The 17,299-nt window shown below is 33.7% G+C and overlaps 1 protein-coding gene across 4 annotated transcripts in view; it reads left to right on the top strand.

Moving 5' to 3' along the window:
- The window catches only part of CSNK1A1 (casein kinase 1 alpha 1), a 47,328-nt gene extending 31,235 nt beyond the window's left edge, over positions 1 to 16,093 (top strand). For 2 of the 4 annotated variants that reach the window (XM_063085451.1, XM_063085454.1), the window contains 6 exons: positions 107 to 246; positions 1,442 to 1,520; positions 2,425 to 2,499; positions 4,991 to 5,097; positions 6,100 to 6,248; positions 13,369 to 16,093. In XM_063085451.1, the coding sequence (XP_062941521.1) occupies positions 107 to 246; positions 1,442 to 1,520; positions 2,425 to 2,499; positions 4,991 to 5,097; positions 6,100 to 6,248; positions 13,369 to 13,376 (558 nt within the window). In that variant the 3' untranslated portion in view covers positions 13,377 to 16,093. Of the gene's footprint in view, positions 1 to 106; positions 247 to 1,441; positions 1,521 to 2,424; positions 2,500 to 4,990; positions 5,098 to 6,099; positions 6,254 to 13,368 lie in introns of those variants that run through there. The other 2 variants (XM_063085453.1, XM_063085452.1) reach the window with 2 other exon arrangements.
- Positions 16,094 to 17,299: the final 1,206 nt, after the last annotated feature.

Genomic DNA, 17,299 nt, shown 5'->3' with positions numbered 1-17,299 from the left:
TATTTTGATATATTTGAATATATAGAATAGGTGCCATTTAATGAGTAAGAAGAAGTATAATTGAACAAGGTTGGAAACCTAATGTCTCTTTATTTCTCTTTTAAAGTTATTCCTTATTGATTTTGGTTTGGCCAAAAAGTACAGAGACAACAGGACAAGGCAACACATACCATATAGAGAAGATAAAAACCTCACTGGCACTGCCCGATATGCTAGCATCAATGCACATCTTGGTATTGAGCAGAGGTAAGTTTGAAAATTGAATGTGCTTAAGAAGTCCGTAGAAGAAGCCATTGATGGGTTTTAAAAATATTTTAATTAGTTTTTTACAGTGTTTAAGGATGTCTCTTGGCTGAGGATTTGAAGGATGCTTATTAATCATTTTACCTGCTGCTTTACAGTGCAGAGAAGCCAGTTAAATGAGATCTTTTGTTTTCTTTGTTGAAGTCTGTCTCTTGGGGAGAAAGTACTGCATGATGGAAAATTAGAAACGTATACGCAATTTTAATGTTTCTTTTTGCTGCTGAAGATAGTACCTATTTTTTTAATGCTGATCTTGAGGTTTTGTATTTTAGTGATGCAAGTTAAGTTTTGGGAAGAATGTATTGTTTATTTTTACAAGGAAAATGTCATGAGAGTCGTAATAAACCAAAAAGGGGTTCTACTCTTCCAGTGAAATACATAAATTAATATGATCTAGTTTAAAATAAAAAATGTCATAATCTCTGCTCTTCCTGTTTCTTCACTTGAGTTCTAGTTTTTCAAGTTCTCTTCATCTTTTACCAATCATTTTTTGGCTGTTAAAAAAAAGCATAGAAATAACAAATGATGTGCTTCTAGATTAGAGGACTTTATAAGAATTTCAAGCATAGGAACTATCCGTGAATTATCTTAATACTCTGGGTTAAACTATAATTTTACTTTTTCTGTATGCCGGCGTATTACCTATCCTTAAATACGTGTATCTACCCAAATATATGTTTGTGTGTGTATATAAATACATGTGTATGCATACACACACACACACACACACACACACACACACACGTTCATATAGGAGTTTAATTAGCTTTAAAATGTTGATTCATTTCATCATCCCTAAAAAAAAAATTTTTTTTTTTTTAAGAGCTGCACAAAGTGGCCTGGTACTTGGTTCCGTTTTTAACCTCATTTAGAAAGTTGTTTAGCTAAATCCTTTTTGTTCTTTAATAATTAAAGTGTAAGACTGTGTTGGTTTTTATAATTTTGGATTTTATGAGAAAAATTTGTTTAGAGGTAACCTATTATGGACTTTTTTATTACCTTCACTAAGTACTTTTTTGCATAGGACACCAAATAGCTCTTTTTTTCTCATTTGGGAAAATTTCTTTTGTGTACTTGGCTTTTTTTCGTGTGTTTTCTTCAGTAGTTCCAGTTTATGAAGTTACATTCTCTTTTCTAGTCGCCGAGATGACATGGAATCATTAGGATATGTTTTGATGTATTTTAATAGAACCAGCCTGCCATGGCAAGGACTAAAGGTAAACCAGACTCACACTACCAGTTTCTTTCTTTTCTTATTTCTTTCCTTCTTTCCTTCTTTCCTTCTTTCCTCTTCCTTCCCCCTCCTTCCTTCCTTCCTTCCCTCCCTTCCCTCCCTCCCTCCCTTTTCTTTTTCCTTTCTTTCTCTATCTCTCTTTCTCTCTCTCTTCCTCCCTCCCAAGAATAAAAATATGTATTAGAGGGGAAGGGACCTTTAATTTGAGGAACAAAAATTTGAGAGTTTTCTGAGATTTAACTAACTTTAATTTACTTTTTATCTTTTACTTGGAAAAATTAAACCTGATCGTTTTAGTAAGAACTTAGTTAATAGAAAGCCACTGTCACAGCTGAAGAACTCTTTTCTTTTGAGACAATGAGCTGATACCCACTGGTAACCACTCGCTTTATATAGATGAAAGTTGACATGGGTTAAGACAGGTGGAGACTTACTCATTTTCATGTGTGTGGCTATTATGTTGAAAGTGTATATTTTTTATGTACAGTAAATCTGTCCAACAATACTAGTTATTTATGTAATTATCCTAACATTTTATTTTGTTTCTATTAACTAGGTGTTTCACAATTACTTTTGTGAGTGTGTGTTAGTGGTAAATCACTGTCCTAGAATTTAATGGCTTTTTTGATACTTTATTGGTCCTTTATAGGAAAAAGTTACCTGTATTTATTGAGAGGCTGTGAGCCAAAGTACTCACTTTTTATATTGGTAGCTTTACCTAATATGAATATTTTTACATTGGAAAAAGATTGTGACTTATACAATTAACTAACTCAAGTTTATAAATGTCACTAAATGATGGACACTTTTTTTGTATATGTTTTAAACTACCAAGTTTCTTCTCAGTAGTATTTAGTATATTTTTGTAATTTGATTCTTTTCCACAGGCCGCAACAAAGAAACAAAAATATGAAAAGATTAGTGAAAAGAAGATGTCCACTCCTGTTGAAGTTTTATGTAAGGTAAGTATGCATGATAAGTTTAGTATGGTTTAAAAATGTAAATGATCCAAGAACAAAAACTGTACTTGCTGGCCCTAGAACTTAAACATCATATTAGGTAATTTGTTACCATTTTAATATTCTAAATGTCTTTATTTTAAAAATGGCTCGAACATGAGTCACTTTAAATGCTTTGTTTTATGTTTCTAGTTTGTTTAGACTCTTTAATCTGTTAAAAAGTGGAGGAAAATTAACAGGGCAGATAGACATTCCCAGTAGAATTTCATCAATCTGTGGAGAAAAATTAAGAAATATTCTTCTTATTCCTAAATTGAGGCCAAAAAAGAAAGGATATTTGCAATTGGTACATCTAGGAATAGGGAAACTGGCATATGCATAGGAGCAGTCCAACATAACAACTGTCCAGCAATAGGGATATATAGAGGACAGTTTGAATCAGGCTCATTTCTCTGAAATCTCAAACTTGTTAGAAAGGCAAGTGAGTTTATACAGAGATATGTGTGTCATGATGAATAACCATGGTCTCTTTCATAGAAAGAAGACCATATGGTCATCTTTGAGACAAGAATTGCATACCTGAAATTAATTAGAAAACAGTATGCAATTAAATAATTGAGTGATAAGAGGTAGAAATCATCAAGAGTTAAGATTGTACTTTGTGGAAGGGGGAAAATGAAGATGTCCTTATGTATTTCCCCATCCACAAATTTGCTTTTCTGTTTTCTACATATCTATAATAACGAGGGGATGTGTGAGAGATCTTTTCTAGAACTCATTCTGATTTGTTTTAAATTATGAATACATTTTAGGTTAGTGAGTAAAATGTTTGCATGTATGCCCTGCACAAATAACTTTTTAAAATCTGTACACTTCAGGAAACAAAACATCATAATTTCTGTATAGTATTATTTCCATGCAAGAGAAAGATTCATTTGACCTCCTGGAATAGCCAGCCATTTTTACAGGAAGAGAAAGGGGGATTTAGTACATTCTCTGTTTGTGGACTTCTTAAAACTTTGATCTAGAAATTGAGCTATATTTGTCTTTCTGGATTAGCCACAAGTAGTCGATTCAGTGTGGAGTCAACACAGGAAGAAAGAAGTATGAGGTATTACTATAAAGTAGTGAGATTGTTTTCAGTCTCGTGGTCATGCTGTTTACCATTAACACAGACCATGAATGTATGTAGTAAATATAAAAATCCTGTTAAGAGCTGAAAAAACAAAAATGTATAACATTCATTACTTTAGTTTCAGGTGATCATATACAGATGAAATAGCATAAGACCACTTTGTAAATGTTAGATCTGTTTACATCAGTATAATCAGTAACAAATGTTACAAGGATATCTGTTATATACTGTCTTGACTCCGGGATGTGAGCAATTTTTCAAAATAGTAAGGTTGTGGGAAGAGACTGCCTCCTTTAACTTACTTCCCTTCACATTTGCATTTACTCTGGGGGAGGAGTTTGTGCTATGTTTTAATATTTTTCATTTTCTACATTGCTGATGTCAAAATCTTTTCAGTGGCTAATGTCTAGAGCCTTTAATATGTTTACATATGTCTTTGAGAATCTTTCCTAAGAAACTACAAAAAGTTTATGCCCACAGATGTGATTAGCAGGATTATTATTAATAATAAAGAAAAATCAGAATCCACCTAAATGTTCTATTATAGGGAACGAGTTAACTATGATGTATTTACTAGGTAGAATATTATGTAGCCATTTAGAAGTGTATGAAGAGCTGGGAAATAACATGGAAGGGTGCTTGGAATGTAATGTTAATGGAAAAAACCAGAATATATTATGTATACAATATGATAACAGTTACACAAAAAAAGAAAAGAAAAACCCAGTATATTCATAGCAAGAGCATTGGATTGTCATGTGTCACAAATGTTAATAGTGGTTGCTTTGTAGGTTACACTTTGTTTAAATAGTTATATACTACTATTGTAAAACAAACAAACAAACAGGGGTTGGGTGGTTAGTTCATTTGGTTAGAGCATAGCGTTATAACACCAAGTTCAGGGACTAGACTGGCCAGCTGCCCTCCCAAAAAGAAATTATCAACTTCAGAGGGTGGGGAGAAAGTGCCCATTCATTGTCTTGTTCTGACAAAGAACCATTACTGGCTTCCATTTTGGCATTTGTTGGTCATTGCTATCAAATTTATTAGACATTGATAAAATGATATAATAAATTAACAAGTGGGATATCTGAATTATTTATTTAAAAACACAGTATTGATTGTAGGAAAAGGATACATGCTTCCTCTAGCAGTGTAAAAAGATGTTATATATAATGGGGTGAGTAGGATGGTGAAATTTTGTTCAAATTTATGAGGAAACCTCAAGTCATAATTATTTTAATTTTTGTATCCTCCTACAAAGTAGCAAAACACCCTACTCAAATACATTTTCTTGGTTGCATTATTTTCCTATCTTAAAATAAGATTTTTGTTTTTTTACTATGTTTTAATTTATAGGGGTTTCCTGCAGAATTTGCCATGTACTTAAACTATTGCCGTGGGCTGCGCTTTGAAGAAGCCCCTGATTACATGTATCTGAGGCAGCTATTCCGCATTCTTTTCAGGTCAGTTTTTAAGGTATTTTTAAGACAATAAATTCCAGTGAGGAGTATTAGTTAAATTTATCTAGCATATCTATTCTGATAAGTAGTAAACTAAAGTAAAGCAGGCCTAACCAGTATGAATAAAAGTTTTGAGAAAATGTGAGTTCTTTGGGAATAATTTGGCATTTTTTCATTTGCAATACAAATAAACTTGAGGTGATTTTAGTTTAGGGTCGAGAGACAGTTGAATCAAACTCAAAGTAGAATCTAATTTTTCCAAACTAATTGCAATTTATATTGGAGATAAGTGGCTGTCAGTGTCCCCTGGAACTCTCCAGCTTTGTTACAGAATCCTATTCAATATCAAAAAAGTAATTAAAATATCACATAGTCATGGAGTTTGATGGTGTGGAGGCAGTCCCAAACTAGGGTTCCTTAGGCACCACCCAGAACTGATCTTGAACAGGGGGTGAGGCAGGGAGGAATAGAGTACATGTGGCTCAAACTCTTAGTTGGAAGAAAATAAGAATTGAGGTCTTCCCAAGGCACCAGCACAGACATCTTTCTCACAAACTTCTAGTTCCATCCCTACTCGTGTTTGTTTGTAGGAAGTACCCGCTATTCAAGAAAGTACCTCCTAAACGCCCCCTAGATAATTGACAGTTTGACTCAGTGTTTTAGTTTTTCATGCTGCCTTTTCATTCCCACTCAACTTACCCCTTTCAAGGAGGTTTACAGGCAGCTTCAGTGTGAAAAGGGAGAGGATGTATTTTTATCTACTGCAGCAGACCAGAGTAGTTATATCTTTTTTTCCCCTGAATCGTGACATGTAAAAAATGGAATTATTTCTCTGAACAGTTTAAAAAAAACCATTTAAGGGAGAGAAATCTTTTGGAAGTTACCACACTTAAGAGGAAACATTTGTGTTCTAAAGAAATGTCCTCACTGTCTTGAAAAGTCAGTAGGGTATTTAACTAGACTCTATTATTAAAGGATTAATATAGATAATTTTATATTTTTCAGAACTCTGAACCATCAATATGACTACACATTTGATTGGACAATGTTAAAGCAGAAAGCAGCACAGCAAGCAGCCTCTTCCAGTGGGCAGGGTCAGCAGGCCCAAACCCCCACAGGCAAGCAAACTGACAAAACCAAGAGTAACATGAAAGGTTAGTAGCCAAGAACCAAGTGACGTTACAGGGAAAAAATTGAATACAAAATTGGGTAATTTATTCATTTCTAACAGTGTTAGATCAAGGAGGTGGTTTTTAAAATACATAAAAATTTGGCTCTATGTTTAAAAAAAAAAGACGTCCTTGGAAAATTTGACTACTAACTTTAAACCCAAATGTCCTTGTTCATATATATGTATATGTATTTGTATATACATATATGTGTGTATATTATATCATTTCTCTTGGGATTTTGGGTCATTTTTAACAACTGCATCTTTTTTACTCATTCATTAACCCTTTTCCAAAATAAACATTTGGTGTTGGGAATATGATATAATCAATCAATCCAAAATCCTAGACCTAACACTTGTTGATTTTTAATAATGAATCTGGTTAGCAGCGGTATCTTGACTTTCCGACTAACAGTGTTAAGAATTATTTTTGCATGTTAATGCTTCAGCATTTAAAATGGAAAATTGTGAACATGATCTAATTTCAAGAGGTGAGTCTGGCATTGCCCCCAAAGTGTCTGTCTTCTCAGTTGCAGAGGATCTCATTTTCTCTCTTTAATGCTCAAATAACTGCAAAGCTCAACACGTATTTCCTAGTCACAAAAATAAGTTTCTTTCTTACTTGCTATTTAACTACCTGTGTTCTTAGTTTCAAAGTGATTCCTTTGTTTTTGACTTCATTTTTTAAATGTTGCAAACATCAGGCTCTAGGGGTTCAGTGTGGAATTGAAGTCTGCAATTAGGCCTTGCAGATTGAAGATAACTGGGGTAAATGCCATTGAACTGCTAGTGTATTTTCTTTCTATCTTTCTCTAGCACTCTTAGTGCTTCAAAGGAGTAGAACTGTTAGGGCACTGCTCCATTTCTAATCACTGTTGCCATACAGTTCAACTCCCATTGTTGTGTTTGTATTTGTTTTCCCCTTTCTGGGACTTAACTGCTGATACCTGCCTACTTTCTGGAAGTGGTAGGCAGGTAAAATTTGGTTTTTGGTTTCTAATTACTTAATTTCTGAATGACTGCTCTAGTCTGAACTTGGCCTTCATAGATCTTCTGTCCATATTTTCAGTCTTATATTTAAACAATTATAAAAATAGATTCTAATCTGAGGATACTTTTCAAGAGGTATAACTGATGTCATCCTCATCCCAGCAGCTCATTTATTAGGAATGAAATTGAGATGCTTCCCTTCAATGCTTCTATATTTGGGAAGGATTCAAAGTTGAATGTTTAAAGTAGTAGGGGTTCTTACATGATGAAATTCAAACTCAGGATAGCAAACACTAATGCTTGCCCAGTGCTCTGCCTCTGCATCTCAGTTGGTACTTGATTAAAACACTCAAAATGGGCAATTATTGTGTACCTAATCATAGTGCCAAGAAGTTTATAATGAGGTTGGTAGCTATTGTCACTGAGAAATGGTCCTACCATTTAGATAAGACCAAATAGAGTCTCTAAACTGAAGACTTGTTACACTTGACACTTATATTGTGTTTGCTTTTTCTCACAAAATGAAACCAATTTTTTCTTAAAGCCAGCTGGGATAATAGGATCATCATGAGTTGCATTTTCTAGAACTAAAATTAGATTGAAATCTCATCTGACCTAGATCATTTCACTTGAGGCATTCAGCAGCCTTCAGAAATAATTATCTTATTTTGAGCTAGTTCCATTGTTAGTTTACTGTGTGTCTATTACTCGATAAATAAGCAGAATCTTTGTCCTGCCTTTTACCAGGTCTTAAAGATGAGAAGTTGGATCCACTGAGTTAGTATGTTTCCTTGAAAAAAAAAATTGTAATTAAACTTGTTTAATCCTTACTGTGTATTGTAGCTATTTTTCATAAAAGTAATTTAAAATCTTATAAAAATTTTATAGCATCATTAGACACAGTGGTCATACATATCACATAAACATGGACATAAAATTCTGAAAAAATCAGACTTTTCATAAAACATATCATATATCATTAACTGAGTACCTTCAGAGATGCACTTCTAAGCAATACATTTTGACTCCAAGCAAAATACAGCTTGCTACTAATATGTGACACTCCACAGAATACAGACAACGGATTTTTTTTGTTCTTTGACTTTTTGAAAACATATGTATGATTTTGGATGCAAAACTTAGTACCCAAAACAAATCTTACTCAAAACCTCCTCTATGTAAAGCCATGAAAATATAGCTGATCTGAGGGTGGCATGGAATAAGCATGGGGAGCCTGTTCTCCTAACCTCTACCCCTAGCCCATTATCTGGGTCTTCCCTTAAGAAACCTAGGAAGTCTGGAATTTGAAAAAACTGCTCTAGGTTATTCCTAAGGGTGTTTAAAAACGTAATCTTTTTTGGTCCACTATGGCACATTTTTATTTAAGAAAGGATTCATTGATCCCAAGAAATCCATTCAGTGATGATGAAAACACCATATGTTACTATTACATTTTTTACTTAAAAAATTTAGAAGGGGCTTTTAAAAACCTTATATCATTTGTTCTTCATGGAGTTATACTTTCAGAGGCTTGCATATCAGTGAATTCAGTTTCGTAAATGAATCTTCAGCAAGTAAATCTCTATTGCAGGAATATTCAGTCCTGGAAAAATCCCCCAAATGGTGGCATTCACTAATGTATTTTATGGGGTTATTTTTGAAAAATCTGTATTTAATGTTTCTTCCATGGAAAATTACTATTAAGTTGTAGCATTTCACTAAGAATGTCCAAAGACTCTCCTTTGGCTGTTAGGTGGATCCAAACCCTTGACCTGGGTGTTACAAGGCTGCACTCTAACTGACTGTGCTAACCAGTGAAAGATTCTTTAAAGTCAGACTTATTTAGTTAATATGGATGTATTATGTAATAGATTTATTACATAGTTATGTTCTTATTACTTTTCTTTAGATATTTTCAAACACTGCATTCCAAAGCCTGTAAAAGACCAAGAAATAAAGCTTTTTTCCTAATATCCATTATGATCTGTACTAGTTTTTCAGTGCTTAAGTACCACAAGCTAATTATATTTTTATTCGTGTTCAAGAGAAAGATGTAAGATTCACAGCCAGCACACTTCCAAATTCATTTTATTCCGTTTTCTTCAACATGTGATTATCAGGAAAGTACTTCTCAAGACATTTGAAAAGTAGTAAAGGAAATATTTTTAGGACCATCAAAATCCGGTTAAGTTCACCATTTCTTTAGTTGACGGCAGAGGTGGGGAGAATTTCAGAAGATTGTGAAGCCAAAGGTGGATCCTCACATAATTCTTCTTCTGTTCTCTGCTCTCGTCATCTTAACCCATTTGTTCACTACCGCAGCCATAGATAATAAGCATAGTTTTATCATAATAGTATAGATAAATGTCAAATTGTCAGCATTCAAAGGAGATTAGAAATATCGTTCCATCACATTAACCTACTGAGTCCATGGTCTTCCGTGAGTTACCTTCCAGTATTACTGGGCTTCACTGTCATTTATGTCTAGCTTAACTTTTTCTGACTTCACTAATTGCTGCTAGGAACGTGGCTGGTCACTCAGCAATGTAACCCAAGTCACAGGGGAAGACCTTGAAATATCTGGAGAGACTAGACTGATCTGCTCTGAATATACTAAATCCAAAGAAGTACCAGGGAACTGCATCTGCTCGCTGAAATCCTGAATTTTTGTCAGCTTTCTTATTGTGGACAGTAAAGCTAGCAAGAAAACTAAATAACCCAACAGGAAGCAAAGATGAGAATGCAAGAATTGGTTTTTTGATCTGGAGCCCACGTCTTGCTGGACCTATCAAACTTTTCAACTTGTCAGATTGTCTGGATGATACCACAACTGTCAGAAGACCTAGAAGAGTACAATGTTGCTGTGATTCAGTGGTGTATAACTGCAGACCATCTACCAGTTGGGGAAGGACTCAATTTTAACAGGTATTTTAAAACTAAACAACCTCAGAAATCTGTAGCAGAATGAATAGGGAAGACAAAAGAATTCAGATCATCAGTTTATTTTTTTTAATGTAGTTTAGGGATGATGCATACCTACTGTATACTTAAATCATCTTTTATCTCATTTGTAGTAATAAAAATAAAATATTTTCTTTATCCATCTCAATTTAATTCTTTTTTAGTTTCTATGGGTAAGGAAGAGTTATTATAGGTTTTTTTGGTTTTTTTTCTTTAACTTTACATACTGCCAATTTGATTCAAAATTCTCCAAGCGTAATTCTGTGCCACCAAGAGAACCCACACAAGCATGTTATAGGAAGAGTTAGTAAATATAAATGACGTTGCATAGTGAATAATACATTCAAAATAACTTTTAAAAAGTTATGTCTTACATTGTGAAAGGACCCTAAATTTCAAAAGCCCATCACAAACTTATAAGCATTACTTCTACATAAATGTCCATTTGAACGGGTTTCTGGTTTTGGGGACATCTGAAGTTAATTCACAAGTAAAAACAGATATATGCTTTTTAGATTTCAGATTGAGGGAAAGAATCTACTTGTTAGTTATATAAAAATAAACATTTTTTTCCTTTTGCAGATTTGAAAAGAAACTTAAATGTAGTTATTAACTCCTGAATGATTACATTAATCATCCAACCCAGTCTTAACTTTGTTTTTTCCCCTCTTTTTTTTTTTTTTTTAAGGAACAAAGAGATTCATCCCTTATCTTAACCGATGTTACAGTGATGATGGGTTCTTGAACTTTTGGAAGCCAGGAGACACCACCCAATCTGCAAGATAAAAACCAAGGACTAATGTACACTGGGGAAAAGAATGCTTTAGTACTTGAAGATTGAACATTGAATACCTGCTGCGTGTTCCTATTGAGGTTTTTTCTAAACAAACTTCAGTATAACATCTTAGGACAATTCACTGGAGAAACATTGATTACTGGGTGGAGTATCCTACCAGTGGCCCATCTGAAGAGTTACATCTGGGTTTGACTGTTATATTCTACCAGGAATATTGTTAGGCTAGCCTTTAGCCAGTTCCTAAACAATTGTAATCATTAGTTGACCAAGCAATTCCTCAAATATCAGATTAAAAGATGAATAGATATAATTCTCATCTAGGGCTTCCCTATTATTAAAGACACTAGAATTTTCTAATATTTTAACTGCAATGTGACTTATGTTTCCTTTTTAGATTGTTACTGCCTGTGGTTTTCTATTTGAAAGCCATTTGGTATATTCAACATAACAATCAGATTATTCACTTATATGTGATTATGTAAGCAAGTTATGATAAAAGAAAACCCAACAATTTAGTTGTGAAAACGTTTCTTTTAATCATGTTTAAGAGTAATTGTAGGACTTGAAACCAAATCCTGGTAGAGGGTAAGGGTAATTTCTATTTAGCTAAGCTATAGTGTATTACCATGCATAGCTTCTTATTCTGTACTGATTGATTGGTTTTTGGCAGCCAGCCAGTACAGGGATCAAACCCTGAACCTTGGTGTTATTAGCACCACACTCTAACCAACTGAGCTAACCGGCCAGCCCTCTTATCTTTTATTTTAAAAGTGGAATTAGGTCACAGAGTAAAGCACATTTTTCAGTTTAATTGAAGTTTGATTTGACAGACTTTTTTTAATGTTTATCTTGCTAATTCTATTTAATAATATGTGTCAAATAGATAATGTTCCCTGTGGTGAAGTACATTCTCAGAGTTTCGTTATCTTCCGTTTTTGGCATTTGTTTCTTATGAGGCAGCAAAAATCTATTATATATCTACTCTGTTGTTAGGCACTATGGAGAGACAAAGAAGTAGAGCACTGATATCTTTGTCTTCAGGGCTTAGAACAATATATTTATTAAACGAATGAAGATGACTGCCCTCAAATGAAAAGGCTCCTAGTTAACAAGTGAGAGAACATTTATGAAGAAATGATGTATAAATGATTTGGTATTAATTAAAAAATATATATATATATATGTGCATAAAAAATAAATAATAGAAGTATTTTATTTATCTCACGAAGACCATAGGATAAATGTTGAATAAATGTTTGAGAAGTAAAAGAAAAGGAGCATTACTGGAGTTCACTTTTGCTTTCTAATATTTAGATTATTGATAAATAAATATATGTTATGCTCCTATGGCTGAAAAAAAGAAAAGGAGCAGTTTATGATTGACAAAAACATAGCTTATGCTAAAGAAGTGAGAAGAGGTCAGGGTGGACTAGAATGAGCCGTAATTAGGGCGTCTATTAAGGGTGTGGAAGAGGGTGGACAAAGGAGCATTGATGCCTGAAAAAAAAAAGTGTAGGTGAGAAGAGAAAGTGCTTATGGGGTTTTTCAGTTATTGCTAAGAGATAGGCACATTTCCTCTCTTTGCCATAGATAAAAAATATAGCTGTTAGGACCTGAAAGCTTCTTTTATTTAATCCTGCCTTTATGTAGAAGCCCTAGAGTCTACCTGTGGGAGAGGAGGGAAGTGTGCGTAGGGTGGGAAGACGTGAGAGGTAAATCCAAAAAAAAAAAAAAAAAAAAAAAAAAACATCAGTTGTTTACATTTTCAAATCAGTGATGAAACAATCTTTTTTTAATGCAACTAGTGAAGTAACAAAGTTTTGAAGGTCTGTCTAAGGTTTCTGTATAGAAATCATATTTTTCAGGTCTGTGTTTGGTAGAACAACTCAGATAATTATGCCTCAAATACATTTATTGTTGAAGCTTACTCTTCCTAGTTTGTATTGGAAATAATGTACAGAAAAGTTCATGCTCATATTATTATTAAAACTACTCTAGTTAAAACAATCTATTTTTCATTCATTTGACAAATATTTTGAACACATAATATGTTGTAAGTACTAAAAACACAGAAGTGAACAGGGAACATGCTCTCATTTGAACTACTAGTTGTCTGCTAACTGAGAGGCTTTAATTCACTGTACACCACTCCTTCCTAGAGTCATCCAAAACAGAAAAGTTTTAATTTTAGATTAATGTTTTCTGTTTTAGGAAGTTGAATTACTGGTTTTCAAATAGATGAAAAAGTAACTATGGGCCCAGTTCCACCCAATTCTCCTGGTTTGGGTGTTGTTTTAAAAAATATTTTTTAACTTCGAATTTAACTTTTCTTTTTTTGTTTTGATTTTTTTAACAGGTTTCTAAGCATGAATTGAGGAACAGAAGAAGCAGAGCAGATGATCGGAGCAGCATTTGTTTCTCCCCAAATCTAGAAATTTTAGTTCACATGTACACTAGCCAGTGGTTGTGGACAACCATTTACTTGGTGTAAAGAACTTAATTTCAGTATAAACTGGCTCTGAGCAGCATTGGTGATGCTGTTTCCTGAGTTGTAGCCGCTGTAATTGTGAATATTAACTGAGATAGTGAAACATGGTGTCCGGTTTTCTATTGCATTTTTTCAAGTGGAAAAGTTGACTAAATGGTTGACACACAAATTGTGGAGAAATTGTGCATATGCCAATTTTTTGTTTAAAACCTTTTATTTTGAACTATACTGCTTTGAGATCTCATTTCAGAAGAACGGCATGAACAGTCTTCAGCCACAGTTGTGATGGTTGTAAAATGCTCACAATTGTGCATTCTTAGGGTTTTTCCATCCCTGGGGTTTGCAAGTTGTTCACTTAAAACATTCTTAAAATGGTTGGCTTCTTGTTTGCAAGCCAGCTGATATGGTAGCAACCAAAGATTCCAGTGTTTGAGCATATGAAAGACTCTGCCTGCTTACCTGTGCTAGAAATAACAGCATCTAAAGTGAAGACTTAAGAAAAACTTAGTGACTACTAGATTATCCTTAGGACTCTGCATTAACTCTATAATGTTCTTGGTATTAAAAAAAAAAAATATTTGTCACAGAAATTTAGTTAACATCTTAAAACTGAACATGTATGTATGTTGCTTAGATAAATGTAATCACTGTAAACATCTATATGATCTGGGATTTTGTTTTTATTTTAAAATGGGAGCTTTTTTGTTTACAAGTTCATTAAAAACTAAAAACTTTCTGTAAGGAAATGAGATTTTGTTTTTAAATAACAAAAAAAATGCCTTGCTGACTCACTACAAAATAAAAATCTCCCCAATTTTTTTGATAGACTACTTCAAGCCATTTGTTACATGATAGTCCTTTGCAAGATTTAGTGTTACAACTTTTCCTCAACTTTTTTAAAAGTGGTTGGTTTTTTTTGTTTTGTTTTTTTGTCTGAAGGGGAAAGGCGTTTTTTCTTTTTTTTTTTTTTTTTAATGACTTGCAGGTGCAATACCTAGTACTACAGCTGTCAGAACTTGGTATTGTAACTCCTGCTGCTGGACTGATTTTGAGTAAGAATGAAAGTGTTAAAGGGTTTGAATACAAAATATTTTTCTTTAAAATACTTGTGGCTATGAGCAATTGGCTCTTATCCCTGGCGAGTATCACATGTGTAAGGTTCACATGATTGTTGATCATCTCTAGCCCTCACTTGCTTCTGTAAGTTATCTGTGTGCGTGCGCTTCCTCTCCAATCTTTTTTGTGCGCTCTTTTCTTTTTCTCTGACTCGAAAGGAAAATTTATTGATATTCTTCAGATAGTGCACATTGCTCATTTATAACATGTCAGGATGAATTAAAAGAACATTTTTCTGAAAATGCTGCCGGAAGCCTGTTGTGTAAATGTAGGTATTTTGTAAAATGACCTTGAAATTGTAAATTGACATGTTTGGTCAGATTGTGTCAGGTTTAATTTGTTTTTGTTTTGTTTTGTTTTTTCTTTTTACTGTTTTTTTTTATTTTGAAAACTACTTTAGCAATAATTAATTCCATGATTACCACATTCTGCCATTAAGGGATATATTAGTAACAGTACTGAAGAAATCTTAATAAGTCTGAACTTCTGGGGTAGGCAGCTTCTTCGTTTCGTTTCTAACCACCCTTGTCAGTTAAGATATTTGTTTCTTGACTAATAAACCCTTTGATACTTTTAGCCAGAAATCAGTCTCATAAAGCTATTTTTGAGTATAGTTTGTGTAAAATAAAAATGTTTAGCTTTGGTAATAAGTTTCCCAAGCTGAACTCCCTCTAGCAAGATATTTTTCAGTGCTTTTATTTACTATGCACTTAGACTATGCACTTTTTCTGAAATATTTTTGTAACACTTTTTTGTATTTTTGCCATTTGAAAAGGCTGTGGTGTAGTTGGTCTGTAAGTTGCAGATTTAAAACTGCTGTTAGCTTTGTAAATCAAAATATAGGTGTTTTTGTCCTGGTGTATCGTCATTCCATCTGCAGCTGGAGTTGGAATCCCATTGATCTTCTAGCTACCATTGATTTTCTTCACAGTTCACAAAAGAAGAATGTGAAATTCAGTGAATGCTGTTACTAATCCTGTCGGGAGATGAATCTCATTTCACCAAAATTAAATTATGTTTTTCCACTAAAATGATGATACAAGTTGAAGACACATCACTCTGAAATTGGAAGACCTCACCACTTAAGGCTTCACAGTGGCTTACTCAGCTGAACTCTAGGTTACTACTCTTTACTTTGTTCACCCATTGGGGGGTACAGTTTTTTTAAATGTTGGGAGATGGCCATTCTAACTACTGTTGAATGTCTCTGTTTTGGGAAGGTGTAACAAGAAAATAAAAAAGAATATATATGAAGGGAGAGACTCTTTATCTCCTCCCATATGGTTGTGCTTAATGCTCTTATGGCCTACAAGGATATTTGAGGTTTGTTTTTATTATGATTTTCCATCAACAGATAATTTTTATTAAGAGACTTTCCTATTTCTACTCATTCTTGCCACACTGTTAAATGTTTCAAGCAGAGCATACTGTAATTATAAGTTTAATTGCATTATAATAAAAATATCAAACAAAAGGATTTTAGAATCCAAGCCAACGAGCTAGTTTTCCCTAAAGTTTGCTGAAATATCAAGGATAAGTTCTTGTAACGCTTGTTTAGAATGAGCTGTGGGAATTCTAAGAGTGGTTGGCCAAGATATTTTTAGCTTAGCTGAAAATTAAGCAGCACTCAATGCAGGTAGACTCCTAGTGGGTTTTTTTCCCACCTAGTATTTCTGAGCCAAAGTGGTATGTAGCAATATTTTAGTTTTTCTGTTTGCTAGTTTTTAGACAATGATAACCACGTGATGAAGATGTGAAGAGATGTAAGTATAGCAAAGAAATGTTACAGATTATATATCCCAGGTGCTGACCCCTTAAAATAAGACTTTGTAAGGATATACTTTCAACATAATACTGTTGCTTGCAATTTGGGGATTTTCCCCCCAAAAATTTCTATTAGAATATTTTCAGTGGCAATTATTTTTTAGTATACTTTTGAAACAGCCAAAGACAGCAGTTAACCAAGTGTAAATTGATCTAATCAGGCCATGCTTTCTGTTTAGTCAACAAACAGTATATTGAAGGACAAAGATTTTTTTTTTCTGAAATGATGTGTTAGACTAGTTTTGAGAACATAATCAAAAGTGGAGTCATGAAATTGTTGAGCAATAGCAGAGCTATTAGAGTAGCTGTTCAAGACAGCTGAGTACTGAAAGGAACCATGGCTCCTGGAGGAATGTATGATTTCAGGGCTGGGGCAGAGAAAATACAAGATGAACTGCATATTGTGCCAGAAAGGAAACCTCAAAAAATTGTGGATACATGTCAAAAGTACAGGGGCCAATTGAAGGGTTCATAATAGCCAAAATCTGTGTTAATAACATTATCAGAATAAATGATAATGATATTGTAACTCATCAAATAAGAATATGATTCCATATTGATATAAAAATGGAGAGAAGGGAGAACTCTTCTTTGAGGTAGAATGTCAACTAGTAAAGGTAAAAGGAATGATGCGTTAGAAATACACCGTTTTGCAAATTTCAGTTTTCAAAATTATGTGCATCATTGCTCGTATTCTTGAACTGTTTCAGAAAAGCGTGGGGATCTACCCAAGGTGAAGGATCTTGGTGATCTTTGTAGAGCCAGGACCTAAACCTGATTCCCGTTAGCTTTCATACTGTTAAACCATGGTGCTTCTCTTTTATTTTATGACTCTTTAAACCCTGGAATTGATATTAGC

Source organism: Cynocephalus volans, chromosome 2 (assembly GCF_027409185.1).
Source record: "Cynocephalus volans isolate mCynVol1 chromosome 2, mCynVol1.pri, whole genome shotgun sequence".
Taxonomy (NCBI): Eukaryota; Metazoa; Chordata; class Mammalia; order Dermoptera; family Cynocephalidae; genus Cynocephalus; species Cynocephalus volans.
Note: the sequence above shows the minus strand (reverse complement) of the source record. Positions and strands in the feature narration are given on the sequence as shown.